This window comes from Furipterus horrens, unplaced genomic scaffold, assembly GCF_987537825.1.
Source record: "Furipterus horrens unplaced genomic scaffold, mFurHor1.1.pri manual_scaffold_4, whole genome shotgun sequence".
NCBI classification, from domain to species: domain Eukaryota; kingdom Metazoa; phylum Chordata; class Mammalia; order Chiroptera; family Furipteridae; genus Furipterus; species Furipterus horrens.
In genome coordinates, this window is record NW_028327174.1 from 168277436 (window position 1) to 168293120 (window position 15685).

At 35.7% G+C, this 15685-nt stretch overlaps 1 protein-coding gene across 2 annotated transcripts in view; it reads right to left on the reverse strand.

The window, feature by feature from the left end:
- UBQLN1 (ubiquilin 1) overlaps positions 1 to 15685 on the reverse strand; it is a 53385-nt gene that overhangs the window by 11959 nt on the left and 25741 nt on the right. For both annotated transcript variants that reach the window (XM_090274214.1, XM_090274213.1), the window contains exons 2-6: positions 13029 to 13180; positions 11082 to 11197; positions 6724 to 6986; positions 5873 to 6031; positions 5473 to 5707 (exon numbers count right to left, since the gene is read on the reverse strand). In XM_090274214.1, coding sequence (XP_090130340.1) covers positions 5473 to 5707; positions 5873 to 6031; positions 6724 to 6986; positions 11082 to 11197; positions 13029 to 13180 — 925 coding nt within the window. The remainder of the gene's footprint in view (positions 1 to 5472; positions 5708 to 5872; positions 6032 to 6723; positions 6987 to 11081; positions 11198 to 13028; positions 13181 to 15685) is intronic.

A 15685-nucleotide genomic window follows, 5' to 3' on the forward strand; every position in this document is an offset into this window, starting at 1 on the left:
AGACATGTAGAATCTTGTATAAAAATGAATAAATAAAACAGAAACAGACTCACAGATACATAAAACAGACTGAGGGGTGCCAGAGGGGAGGAGATTTGGGGTACTGGGTGAAAAAAGTGAAGGCATTAAGAAGTATAAATTGGCAGTAAACAAAATAGTCAAAGGAATGTAAAGGAGAGCATAGGGTATATAGTCAATAATATTGTAATAATGATGTACAGCATAGGGTATATAGTCAATAATATTGTAATAATGATGTACGTTGCCTAGTGGGTACTGGAAATATTGGGGGGGGGGTCAGAACACTCTACATAAAGCATATGATTGGCCATCATGCTGTACACATGAAAACTAATAGAAAATAATATTGAGTGTAAACTGTAATTAAAAAATAAAAGTTTAACAATATACCGAGAACCTCGGTGGAGAAAAGGAATGACTATTTTGTAAAATGCAGGAAGTCTATGAAATTTGAGCTTTAGTGCCCATAAATAACATTTTACTGAAATATAGTCATGCTTACTTGCTTACTTTCTCTTGCTGCTTTTTTACACTACAAAAGCAGAATTCAGTGGTTTTTACAGAGGTTGTATGTGACACTATCAGTGCTGCTCAGTGTGCCAGCAATCAGTGACTCAATTATACCTGATGCCATGTGAATTACTTGTAGAACGTTTGTTTCTTTTCTTTTTTTTTTTTCAGTGCACATCAATCATGTCAGAACAAAAAGAGAAAGAAAAAACTGGACTACAAATGTCATGCTTTTAAGACACAATGGAGTATAGTTTATTTTATCACATGTGATGGCAAAACACTATATTATCAATCAATGACACACAATATAGAGTGGGCAAAGAACACAATATAGGAGTGGGCAAAAGTAGATTTATGGTTGTGAGTACACGAGACACTTTATCCTTGTATTATTATTTATTATCGTATTGTGTAAATCTACTGTTGCACACCCCTGTATACTAATACTGCTAGACTAAGCACACATCATGTATTACCAACTCACAAGAAAGCAAGAAATGAAAAACACGAAATTCAAAATGCAATATTCCATCACAGCCAAATTTCTTTACAAAAATAAAATATGAAAATAAGGCTGCACCCTAAGTTTCCAAATGGCTTATTTGTTAGCCAAGCAAGGAAAGCAGTGTACTAGCAGTGATTAGCATGGTTCATTAAACCTTGATTGCAGCAGCCAAATAAATACATCCAGAGAAAATAAACTTGTCTAAAACTAGCCTTCAGGGAGAAGTTTCTTAAGAGTTAAGGACATTGGGCTCAGTATCAATATTCAATTTTTTTAATGTAAATTATTTTTAGTGGTATTCCTTGATTCTTGATGAGCTGACAGACAACTAATACTGCTTGGTTCCTACTTAAGTTGAAGGATAAATGCCAAGTTTGAAGGGACTGAATGAAAAATTAGTCACTATAAACAGTCTACACAGAATATCTACAGGTAATCTACTTCAAGTTGAGAAAACACTAGTTGAGTATAACCTGAAGTAGAATCTGCTAAAATGTGCTATATCTGATAATAATAAAAGCACATGTGGAGGAGCACAAGGATTAGCTGGACAAATAAACAAAACTTATAAAAATACAAGGAGGGTACCCTCAAAAAAACCCATAATTTATTTATATAAAAACTGTGTATTTATTAACTTCAGTCACCTTCAAAGTATTCTCCATTTGATGTAATATACCTATGAAGATGTTTCTTTCCACTGCTCTAAACTGTTTTTCAACTTGTCGATTTAGATGCCTTTTAGTGCATCTGCCATTTTTTGTTTCACCTATTCCACATCAGCAAAACTTTTCCCTTTGAGGACTTTTTCAATTCCGGGAAACAAAAAAAAAGTCACTTGGGGTGAGATCGGGTGAATAGGGAGGGTGGGACAGAGGTCATGCCGTTTTTGGTCAAAAACTGAACACCAGGCACAGAGTGGGCAGGTGCACTTGTGACCCACCCATCATGAAATGGGCAAGCACACTGAAAGAGCCTTCAAAAAAATTCACTGAAGCTGAACACAGCCTCTCACAACGAGATAATTCCGGGTTTGGGGGGACCCCCACTGTATAACATATTCAAAGACTAAGGTTATTCATTGGAAGGTACTCTGGAAATTATTTTGAACTCACGTTCTTCAACCAGGAGGAATGTCAATAGCAGACACCATTTACTTTTGTGAACTAAGCCACAGTCAATTTCATGACTTTTTGTCAGAAATATCCTGACTTACTCAACCACACAGCAACTTGCTGGCTTAGCCAAGTTTTACTGCTATTTTTTTTTTTTTTTTTGTAGCTCAGGGCTAAGATTGAAATTCTTTTGAACCACCTAGCCACAGATATGAAAGACCAAATGACTTTGGAAATAACCTTTTGCTAGAGACTTGGTAATGTTTCTCAATTAATTCAACCCAAGTTACAACGCAAAACAAAATTTACATGAAAAACTCATACTATGGAAAACTCATTTCAACAACCAAAAATGTTCATATCACAAGCAATGTCAAGCTGCTTTACATGTTCTTGTACTGTCAAAAGTTAAAACAAGAAGAACTCCATTCCTACAAATTTGCAATAGATGTATTTTTAAACTTATGCTGGCGGGCCAACAGCATTTTTTGGACCTCAGCACGAGTGCAAAGAAAATTTCCATCATTTCAAAATTCATTTACCTATAATTGAGGCACTATTACCTAACCTTCAAGTGAAAGTGATTAATCTGCCATGACATGCTAAAAGAAAATCTAACAGAATCCTATTAATGTTTACCAACTGATGAATATGCTATTAAAATCATATGCTTTTAGAATGAATACATAGCCCTCTGTAGCCAAGAGTTTTGCATCTGCAAATTCAACCAAACACAGATTGAAAACATTCAGAAAACAAAAAATAAATCCCAGAAAGTTCCTAAAAGCCAAATTTAAATTTGTCATGCACCAAGCACTATGCTGACTCGATGTGAATGAAGTGGTATGCAGGCACACCCTATATATAAATATAGGTTATATGCAAATAACACACCATTTTATATAAGAGACTTGAGCATCTACAGATTTTGGTATCCAGAGGGTCCTAAAACCAATCATCTGCAATACCAAGCAACTGCATTTGAATGAAATAAGTAAAATCTCATTATATAATCAATATTAATAGATGAACATTTATAATTGATTTTTTAAGATTTTAGTTATTTATTTTTAGGGGGGTGGGGGGAAAGAAGAGGGAGAGAACATCAATGTGAGAAACAGCAATTTGCTGCCTCTTGTAGGCGCCCCAATTGGGGATTGAACCCGTCCGCAATCCAGGCATGTGCCCTGACTTTCACTTTGCAGAACAACTCCCAATCAAGCTACAACAGTCAAGGCTGCAATTGATTTTGACAACAGGGAACTGTGTGAATGCCAAGTAAGCAAAAACGTCATCCCTGAAAAATAATTCCATTCCAATCACATGTAAATATGTATGAAAAAATACTACAGGCAATTATTATATTTTTAATCCCAGCATTAGAGAAACGTGCAAAAACTTGTTTTATCTCATAATACATTGTAGTATTCTTGATTTTGCCGCTTGACCTGCAAAGATGTCCTTTAAAGGAAAAATTTGCTGAGACCTACTTTAAATAGAGTATCAATTTGTTAAATAGAAAAAAAAATCTGAAGAAAAAGTTGTAGAACTAATTTGTTGTTAGATAGACAAAAGCTGTTATTGTAGCCCTGGCCAACTGGCTCAGCTGGTTGGAGCGAAGTCCTGTACACCAAAAAAGAAGTGGGTTCGATTCTAGTCAGGGTGCATGTGGGAGACAATGGATTGATGTTTCTCACATCAAAGTTTCTCTTTCACATACAGTCTTCTCTCCCTGCCCCTAAAAAATCAATAAGCATATCCTCGGATGAGGATTTTTTTTTTAATGTTTAAGGTTGTTACTGTAGAAAACCATGCTATGATTTTTTTAAAAAAGTGACTCACTTATCAGAAAATCTGATTAAATCATTGTTCTTGTTGACTCTAAGACCTTTAAAATGTGAATAAGGCATCTCTTTCAAGATTGTTAATACGAATCAAATAAGCACTAAGTAAAATACAGAACAGGATGGCTTGATTTAAAAAATAGTATTACTTCAGATATTAACTAGATTTATTGTGATGATCATTTTGTAATACACAGATATCGAACCATTACACTGCACACTTGAAACTGTTGTCAATTATACCTCAATTTTAAAAGAATGGTTATTAAATTTTTATGAAACTTGTATTACATGCAGAAAGATCATGTCACCTACTGTATTCTACAAAATATATAGCACTGCAACCACCAACTTCCCCTATTCTGATTTTTGCTCTCAGTAATGAATTTTTAAAAATTATTCATCCAGCATCTCATTTTTGCGCTTCCTCTGCCAAGACATAGGCATCTTTTAAAATACAGCCAGTCCCTCTCACCTAAGGGAACTGGTTGCATGCTTTCATTTCTTCTCATTTGTATGCCAAGTATTAGGACTAAAATTAACACTGGCTACCAATGTTAGACCTCATCTTACCATGTAAATACATGAGTAGTTGAGAAAAGGACATCCATTTATTGACTCATCTACAAAAATATGGTCAGAAGTAAATTCCTAACCTATTTATACATTAGACTCTAGCAGTTTTATATAAACACAGATCTTAACCCACTGTGAAAGAGACTGATCAGTAAGATCTGAGGTTAAGAGCTGGGAATTTGATTTTTAACAAACCTGGAGGGTGCTCTGATGCAGCTAGTTTAGTGCTGGTCTCGGAACTAAAGTTTGAGAAGCTACTGATCTAGAATACAAAACCAGACTAAAGCCAGGAAACATGTGCTCTAGTAATATGCACATAGAGAGCTGTAACCTCCATGCGCTTCAGTTATCCTAATACTGAAATGAGACAACCAACCACTTACTTTTCCCAAGCCATCATATGAGAATGCCAAAACACACAACTGCCTCTGGAAATTCTCAATAACCTTCTCTACTATAATTAACACAACTAATCATTACATATTTAAAGCTTTAAAAAAAAAAAAAAAAATCCTTGTCCTGGCCAGAGTGGTTCAGTTGGTTGGGCATCGTCCCGCAAAACGAAAGGTCACAGGTTCAAGTCCTAGTCAGGGCACATGCCTGGGTTGTGGGTTCTGTCCCTGGCTGGTCAGAGCATGTGCAAGAGGCAACTGACTGATGTTTTGCTCTCACATCCATGCTTCTCCCCCTCTCTTTCTTCCTCCCTTCCCCTCTCTCTGAAATCAATAGAAAAAAAAAATTTAACAAATATTTTTATAAAAATCCTTGCAACATGGAAAGGGAGTTCATAAAAGCTATTTGTCATACACCAACAAAAGCACAAAGAATAACAGCATTAAGAAGTTTATTATTCAAATAAGTGAGGACAACAAAGAAGTGTGAGTTGTTATGAACATACCTCCTACTCCAGGTCCCAAAGTTGGTGCAGAAGAATTCTGCCCAGCAGTACCGCTGGGAGTACTACCACCAGTGCCCCCTACAGCATTGGTGGTGCTACTGGAAACTGATGGACTCTGGGGAGCCGGTGGAGCCCATGGGTTGGGTAATGGATCTCTATTTTCTGTTCGCGAAGGCTGACTACCTTCACCTGAGGATGTACTGCTCACTAAGGAAGCAAATGGATTACCACCAAACTGTAATAAAAGACACAAAAATCATAAATAAGCTTTTAAATAACAGATATAAAACTTTTTAATGAAAATCACATTCTCCATATAAAGGCAGCTCTCAATCACACACATATTTGTGTTAAAACAGGAGCTACCCCTTAGCCTGAGCCTCAGAGCCAGTGTTATTACCTGTTCTTGTGCAGCACTCAGCATTGGTTCCTGAATATCTGTGTACATGCGCCGTAATGCATTGTATCCTCCTGGAATGCTTTCCAGGTTACTCAAGGCTCGATCCTGGTTTCTCATCATTTCCTGCATCATTGCTGGATTCCTGGCAAGTTCCAATGTCTAAGATTTCCATTTAAATAAATAAAAAATAAATAAAAAGGCACTAAACCACACATGAATTACTTCAGCTATTTTTTAAAAATATTTATTTATTTTTAAAGAGAGGGGAAGGGGGGGAGAAAGAAGAGAGAAATATCAACACGCGGTTGGTTGCCTTTTGTGCACCCCCAACTGGCCTGGGGACCCGGCCCACAGCCCAGGCACGTGCCCTGACTGGGAATTGAACCAGCGATGCCCTGCTTCACAGGCTGGTGGCTCAATCCACTGAGCCATACCAGCCAAGGCTACTTCAGCGATTAACTGCCACAACTAATTTTATAAAGTTCTTTAATTCTATGAATTATCAATCTTCAATATTTCAATAAGAGAATTATTTTAAATAATTCCTATTGGATTTTGCCTCAAAAAAGCAAGCTAACATTCAAATAATTAAAGAAAGAAGCACTTTATTCTAAGTGGATGCCCATCTCCTGAACTGGAGTCTTTGTTCCTTAAATCTGCAAAATAACTGTATACAAAGATCTTTTAACATATAACAGAAAATTCAAAGTTCATAGAGTCCAAATTAGTGCTTCACTGAGTTTTACTGAACAAAGATCAGGCTTAGCCATACATATAGGACAATCTCCTTAGGTATAAAAAGACTGATAAATATATTCTGGCAAAATGGACTAAAAGAACATTCCACATACTTGTCTCATAATATCTGGATTATTCAGCATATGACTAATTTCAGGATTTCTCTGTATCAACTGCTGCATTTGTGGATTGGCCATAATTAACTGCCTCATCAGGTCAGGATTTGAAAGCATGCTCTGGACAAAGGGATTCTCCATGATCTGGACCATCATCTCAGGATTGGACATAAGTTGCCGCTGCATCTGGCTTTGTAGTTCAGAAAAGTTAGTACTATTCAAACCCAAACTACTCAAACCCGCAAGTCCTCCAAGGCCACCTAAGAGGATAAAGAGAAACAGGACACATAAATAAGTCAGAAATTTTACTATTAACAAGACTGTGCTAAAAAAATGAAGACACAAAAATATTAACTGAATCAATAATCTATTAAAAAAAACCATTTTAAAACAAAAATCAGTCTTATTACTTTTATAAATAGATGTTTAATTTCTATGACTGAGATTAGCCAATAATGTATTCACTCTGATTTAGGATTAAATAATAAAACTATCAACTACATATCTCAAATACAAAAATATACGGTCACATGCCACATAATTGATATTTTGCTCAACAACAGACGACATATATTGTTCAACAATGGTTCCCTAGGATTATAATGAAGCTGAAAAATTCTTGTTGCCACCAAACTCAAGATCAGGAGAAGTGGCTAGAGTTTGAGTTCTGTAAAAACTCTTGAGCAATGAGATTTAGAGAGCAGAGACTCTGGTCATTGAAGACATCTAGATGCTATTAGGGAGACAGGCCCAGAGACGGCATGGAAGCTCGGCTTCTCCTCCAACTCCTATACCTTGCCCTGTGCTTCTTTTCCATTTGTCTAATTCTGAGCTGTATCCTTTATAATAAAGTGGTAAACATAAGTAAAATGTCTTCCTGAGTTTTGTGAGCCATTCTAGCAAATTATCAAACTTGGTCAGAAGCAGATGTGGTCTGGGACTTGGAACTCTTACTTTAAGTTGAAGCAGTTTTGGGACTGAGCCCTTTAACTTGCAGGATCTAACACTAACTCCAGGTAGGTAGTATCAGAGTTGAACTATTGGACACTCATGTGAAATTAGAAAATTGGCTGGCATCAGAAAGGAAGAAATGAGAAATATGCAGTGGATTATACTTCTAACCACCTCTTTGCAGAAGACTAGTTTAAGGTTAGCAATTCACCTATAAACTCTGGATAGAGCAAAGCTGTTGCCAATCAAAGTCAGAAAAGGCCAGCACATACAATGCAATGAAATCATGGAGAAACAATGGATTCAAGAGAATGGTAAGTGCTTATCATAACATGTTAACTTTGTAAAACTACATAACCAACCAAATGCATTCATTCCTCACTTACTGACCACTTTTTATACATGTCGGGGACTATACTACATGTTGGGAATAAGGTGATAAGAAAAGACACAAGAACTACCCCCAGAACTCAATCTAGTGGGAAAGACTGACAAGAAAAAGTACTTCAACAGGGATAGTCACAGGATATTATGGTACTATCTGACTAAGTGGGATGGCTGCTGTCCCACAAGATGGCACTTAATGACTTTAGAGAATGAATTAAGGTGACAAAAAGAAGTGCAGAGCATTGGGAGAAGATTTAATACTAGGCACAACCACCATTATATACAAAAAGTATAGAAATAAATATAAGTATTGATGTATTTTTGAAACAGCAAAAAATTCAGTATGACTAGAATGGCAGACAGCAGTGCTCATTGAACATCCCACACGTAGCCTTTTATTTCTTTTGCAGCTGGGCAGGCCCATGTGACTAATTATGGCCAAAGGACTACAAGAAATGATGAGTGTCACTTCTGGCCAAAGCATAAAAGGTCTAGCTTGACACTCTAGCTGTGTCATCTGCCATGTTTCAAGTAGTACAGCTACAAGATGGCAGAATTCTGTTAGCTTGATTCCCTGAAGTCTGTAGATATGGGCCTCACTGACCAGTGAAAAGCATGAAGGAAAGCTCTGGAGCAAGAATGAAGCTTTGTGGTAATAAACCACTCAGTCTGGGGTTATCTATTACCACAGGGTAGCCTATCCTAACTAATACAACTGTGGTAAGAAATGAGGATGGAGAGGTAGACAAGAGACAAAGAACAGTCACTTAGGATGTTCTTATTCTAATAGTAACAGTGTGGAAATGACCCAGAGCAAACATTACAGATTTTTCTTAAAAGTTGAGGACCTGTATCAAGGAAGTAGCAATAATTAAATGGGGTGGGAGAGAAAAGATGTTATGGCTCAAATGATTTGGTGTGTGTGGGGGGGGGGTGGTAAGGTAGTGGTTTGAGGGGCAAGATGGTGAGTGTTTGCATTGCTGTCATTTTCCTTTGCTTTCTAAGGAGACACACATAAGCTAAAGTTCTTAAGAGAATACCAGATAATAGCAAAGAGAGTTGAATACAAGGCATGGAGTTCAGAAATGATGTAGACTAAAGTATAGATTTGAGAGTCATCAGGATATACAGTTAGAACAATGTCACTCAAAGAAAATAAATGGAGCAAAAGAGGAGAAGAAAGACAAGGGAGGACTCTGGAGAACAATACCATAAGGAACGATGAAGAGAGACCTACAAATGAGACCCAAAAAATGGTCATAAGAAGAACACTTTGTGAAGTATGATTAGCAAGCCACATCTGTACAACTGAAGTTAATTCAACAAAATAATACTAAATGTAAACTGTAGCTTTAAAAAAAATTTTTTTAATGGTCAGAAAACTAGACAAGAGAAAACAGTATCAGGAGTTAAAGGAAGAAAATTTCAAGGAGAGACTGATAAGCATTAAGAGAGATGGATTTAAAATTTCAAATGTCCACTAAGTTTGGCAAACTAAGATAAGAGGTCAACCGTGACCTTATCAGGGCAATTTTCAGTCAAGTGATGAGGACAAAAAATAGGGCATAGACAGAAAATGCCTTTTTCAATGTTGAAAAGGAAAGCAAAAGAGTAAGTGGCAATAAGATTCTGTGGCTTTTACACAAGGGATAGACCTTAATACGAGAAAAGACAGCAAAACGAAAAGCTGAATCTATAGAGTAAATGGATTAATTGATAGAAGGGGGTAGGAATAAAACAAGAAATTAAGGGATGGAGACGAATGATGTCAGACAAATTAAACCAAAAGCCTCCCTAGGTTTTAATTTCTTTGCCTATAAAATGAGGAAATGGAAAGAGATTTACACCACAACAACAGCTTTCATGCATCTGAATGCTAAATACTCTCTCTGGATTATTTGTGTTAATAACTTCGCCATATAAAACTCATCTGCCTAAACCAAAACAAACTCATGCAGCTAAGATCATTTTAGAAAAGGCAACATTTTTAACAAAAATGTGAATTCATGCTATGCCCTAAATGTTTCCAAAATACTTGGCACAGAACTAAGTCACTAAAAAACTTTTTCTGGAAGGAATAAAAGGTATGTATGATTGTTGATACATAAAAACTATACATTAAAAAAATTTTTTTTCAATTGCAGTTTACATTCAGTATTATTTTGTATTAGTTTCAGGTGTACAGCATAGTGGTGAGACAATCATATCCTTTACAAATTGCTCCGCCTGTTATTTCAAGTATCCACCTGTCACCATACACAATTACTACATTATTAACTATATTATTCCCTATGCTGTATTTTACATCCCCATGACTATTCTAACTACAAATCTGCACTTCTCAATCCCTTCACCTTTTCACCCAGTCCCCCTAACCCTCTGCTGTACATATTTTTTTTAAATGTCATTTTGAGGTACTATATTTGTCATACAACTTAAGAACTGAAATAAGCACTAAGCCATATATCTACCCAGTTCAACTATTGTTAACTTCAGAATACTTCTTTCCCCAACAAAACCTACCATAGAACCTCAGTATATAAAACTGATTTAAGTGGTTTGCACTTATACAGGAGATCCTTAAAACGCTCAACTTGCTCCCAGGCCCTGTCCTTTTTGTGTGTTCAGGACAGTTAGAAAATCACTAGTGCATTCAGATCTCTTTGGTTTACAAGTGAGAAAATTATATTCAGGGTCTTAACTTATGATCAACAATTAGCTAATCTTCCTTAGATTCAATTATGTGGTGGTCAGATCAGGTACATATACACTACCTCTTTCATTATTAAAAAGAAATGTGCCACTTACTGACCATTTAATAAATGTGAATGTAAGCTATCCAAGTATCTCTGTATTCCCAACTACTTCCTTAATACCTACAAAAATGACAGAAGCCACAGAAGTTTTTGTTAAAGTGACTTAATGTTTAATTCTGTCATTTTATACAATCTACCCTGGGAAAAGGGGAGTTTTATTTTTTTTCTCCAATCCCTGTAAAAGTTACTAAAGGCACTTACCTAAACCAAAAGGGTTGCTAGTGGCAGAACCAGATGTGGAGTTACTACTAGGAGCTGAAGATGTGGTAACATTGCTTCCATTGGTATTTGTTTGCTGGGATGAATGATCCTGAGGCCTAGGGAAAATAATTAAATCATGCAGTGAACAGTGGAACTATTTCTAAAAGAACCTCTGAAAGTCTGATATCCAAAATAAAGTATAAGTTTTCAGACAAACTCAAATTTTCATAAAGTAAATACCCCGAGGGAACTAAGTATTAGGAACACAATACGAAGAAACACAGTAAAGCCTTACAAAAACCAAATTAGACTTCAATTGCCCCTCGTCCTCAAGTATAATATACATAAATATTGCATTACTTTCAATCATATTGATTACGTAGAGAAAAATAGGTCACCTCACAGAAGAGAACCAATCACCCATCACACTCAAATAGCTCGACTATATAAGCGACTTTTTATCTACCTCCTTCTAAGTTCTTGGGGGTGCGGGGGGAGGGGGGGCACGGGAGGGAGGCAGTCTTGTTCAGTCCTGAAATTGTTAAAAGTAAAAAATAAAGACATTTCACCAAAAGGTTGAAAAATCAACACAAATAACTGATTATTACTTAATATTAAGTAAAAAAAAAGTATTGGAAACCCCTTCCATCTGATACCACTTAAGAGTTCTTGACTCTCACTCACTGCTTCTTTCATTGATTGTTAAGATGCACATTTTTAAATTTTAACTTCTTTGAAATCATGCTGTTTTACAATTGCTGACAAACAAAACAGCTGTCATGTCTGCACACACATTCCATGTAACTTCAGGTGAGTAAGTGATACACTGTTGTACCACATGTTGTATTTAGCGCATAGAAGTGTCTTCAGAAAGAAGACACCACTAATTGGTACTAAAATGAAGTTACTGTGTATACAGAAAAGCACAGAAATTAGAATAGAATGAGTGAATTTCATTATAGTAAACAAATAGTATCTGAATATGGACACAGATAAACTGAGTCAACTCTCTCTTCTCTCCCACCCTGCTTCCTCTCCTGTAGGTGAGGATTTTTTAAGAAAATGGTGACTCAGAAAACGGAGACTCAATGTGAAATACTGAAAGAAAGGCTTTAATCAATGTGTCATGTATATTTTCTTTGCATGTATGCACAAAAGTGATATGATAAATACCATATCCAATTAAGTCTAAAGGAACTTTTTCATTAAGTACAAAAGAAAAATTTTAAGAAAATGTATCAGCTTAATTGGCAGTATTTTTCCTTAGTGACACATAAAGGTGCCTCTTAAATATTGAGGGTGCCTTAGATTTAATTAAACAGGTTTGTGGTTTGTCAAGAAAATGTGTCACCCCTGATCTTGGTCCAAAAATCTCCTTGAAACAAAAAGCATTTCTAAAAAGGTATTAATTGCTTTTTCTGTAATTAAAATAATTTAGATATAATGACTCAGTACAAATGAATCTTCTAAAGTATCAAATGTGTAAGCATTAGCATTACTGAATTAACTTTTTTTTAACGCGAAATTTTAATTCACTTAAATATTAATGACAGAGAAGAACCGATTCCAGGCCCCAGCCCTGAAGATTCTAATTCATACAGGCATACTTTGGAGCTACTGCAAGTTCAGGTCTAGACCACCACAACAAAGTGAGGGTCATAATTTAAAAAAAAATAATAATAATGACAGAGAAGCCCTTTAAAAGAAATATCTTCACCCAAGGATACATTTATTGATTTTAGAGAAAGAGAAAAATTACATTCATTGATTGCCTCCCACATACACCCCAACTAGGGACTGAACCCACAGCCTTTTTGATGTGTGGAATGACGCTCCAACCAACTGAGCCATCTGGTCAGGGCTGACAGAGAAAGCCTATTAAAAGTCAAGACTTATTTTTAAAGCACTCACTCCTGGTTTAAAGCTATCTGTCTTCTAAAAACATACCTGTTTTGCGTTTTGATGACAAGGTGAACAGTAAGTCCATCGTGAATTCCATGCTGACTCAAAGTATCTTGATCTTTTAAAATTTTTCCAGCAAATATCAACACAAGTTGGTCAATATGTGATTTGAACCGTTTAGAGATTTCTTCCTTGAACTAAATAAGATAAAAATATGCATTACAGGTATTTGCATAGCATTATATTGTCTATTTTCTAGAAGAAATATTGGGTTGGCCATGAAGTTCGGTTTTTTTCCGTAAGATGGCTCTAGTAAAGATGGCTCTAGTAGAACGTAGTTGTCTTTCACTTCGTTCGAAACAATCTTGTTAGATTGTATTGTAACAGCTGTCATATCAGCATGCAGTTAAAAAAAACATCAAAATTGGTGCATTTTTGTGTAGCCATTTTAATATTGAAGATGGAAGAAAATATACATTTTCAGCATATGCTTTATTATTTCAAGAAAGGTAAAAACGCAACTGAAACGCAAAAATAGATTTGTGTGGTGTATGGAGAAGGTGCTGTGAGACTGATCAAACACGTCAAAAGTGGTTTGCAAAGTTTCGTGCTGGAGATTTCTCATTTATGATGCTCCACAGTTGGGTAGATCAGTTGAAGCTGATAGCAATCAAATCGAGACAACTGAGAACAATCAACGTTCTACCATGCAGGAGATAGCACCCATACTCAAGATATCCAAATCAATAAAGTGATTGGTGAAAATGAAAATTGTGTCTTTTATTTTATGGAAAAAACTAAATGTACTTTTTGGCCAACGCAATACAGTATTCCCTCACTTATTGTGGGTATTATGTTCTAGACACCCCCGAGATAGATGAAAATCCACGAAGTAGGAACCTTACATTTATTTTAGTGTTTATATATATTTTAAGGCTTTATAAACCCTTCCCACACACTTATAAACAATTCCCAGTCCCTTATTAATCTTTCCCACTCCCTTATTAACCTTTTCCACACTTTTACAAACACTACTTATGTTCTTAAACATAGTCTACCCTCTTAAACCTACATAACTTTAACAACATATGTATACAGTACCACAAAATCCCGTGATATAGCAAAAAATCTGCAATAAATAATTAAATATAATATTTTACAAAATCCCACAATACAGTGAGGCTGCGATAAGTGAACCACAATATAGAGGGACTACTGTACTTCAAAGAGGGCCTTTCTACAGACATTGCAACAATTCAAACAATATAAAGGCGCATCTTTTCTGTGTCAATGTCTTGATCTTACTGGGGAAATGGGAATTACCACCTCACTCATCTTATTGCAAAGATTTTATTATAGGTGTACATATCCAATATTCCATCTTCTGCTAAGGCATAATTTATTTCTTTGCAATGTCCTTATTCTTTTTTTATCAGTAGTACTAAGTGGAGTTCAAGGCACACATAAGGCTCTTACCAAGTCTACAATAAGCTATTTCTCAGACTTCTATCTCCAGCCCTACTCCTTTATATATATATATATATATATATATATATATATATTTAGTGTGTATGCATATGTGTTTGCATATATACACACACACACTGTATGCTGGCACCAATATTAAGTATACTGCTGAATATATATTCTTGGCCTATTATCCTATCACACTGACTTTCCTCCTCATCTCTTTCATTCAACATTTATTAGCAAGCAGTATTATGCAGATGCAAAAATATTAAGCAAAAACTTTCCCTGAAGGAGAACAGTCCAATGAAAGGCAGTGAAGTAAATCACAAAGTATAGAGGAAGAACAAAAGACAGTTAAGAGAAAACGTTTCCAGTGAAAACTGAAGGAAGATTAGAAGTAGCCAAGAAAATCTGAAGAAAAGCTTCGGAGAATAACATGCAAAACCAGACAGGAGAAAAGATCATACTACAAAGAAAAGCGTATTTATTTTATGCTATATCAGTGTCTCTCCTAAGCCTTATCAAAAATTGCTCGTATGCTTAGGCTTTACTCCACTGTCCAAATCAGGAAACCCCAGAGTGGGCTGAAGAATCTCCATTAACAGACTACTTCAAGGAACCAGTCCAATTTCAGGAAAGAATCACTTTTAAACCATTCTACCCCATGCCCTACAGAAGTGGGTCTCCACAGATAATGACACTATCATCAAGAGGGTGTTTTGAAAATATAAGGGGATATTTTTGGTTGTCATAGTACATTAAGTGATGAGATTTTTATAAAATCTTGCAGGGGCAGGGAGGGGGAGGTGTTAGAGGAATATAAACAAAACAAGATAGGCCATATGTCAATCATTGTTGAAAATGAGAGATGCATGAAAGTTCATCACACTTTACCTTTGTGTATGAAAAAAATTTTCCATCAAGTTAACAACACTAAATGGAAGCAGCTAAGCCTTTCTTTTTAAAATCATGTTAAATTATTCTCCAGTGAGTAATTTGGAGCTTTTCCAACTGAACTTCCCTTCCTTTATTTGAGATTACGATATATAATCCTTTTATCTAAGATAAGCAACTTCCAAGTAACTATAAAAACCTTTGTAGAAAACTATTTGCATAATATTCTATATAGAGAGATAGGTCAATCCACAATTTAACCATTCTATTATTAGATATCTCATTTCTCCCTTTGGTAGCGATTAGAAATAATAATGTAATGCAAAGCAGAACACATG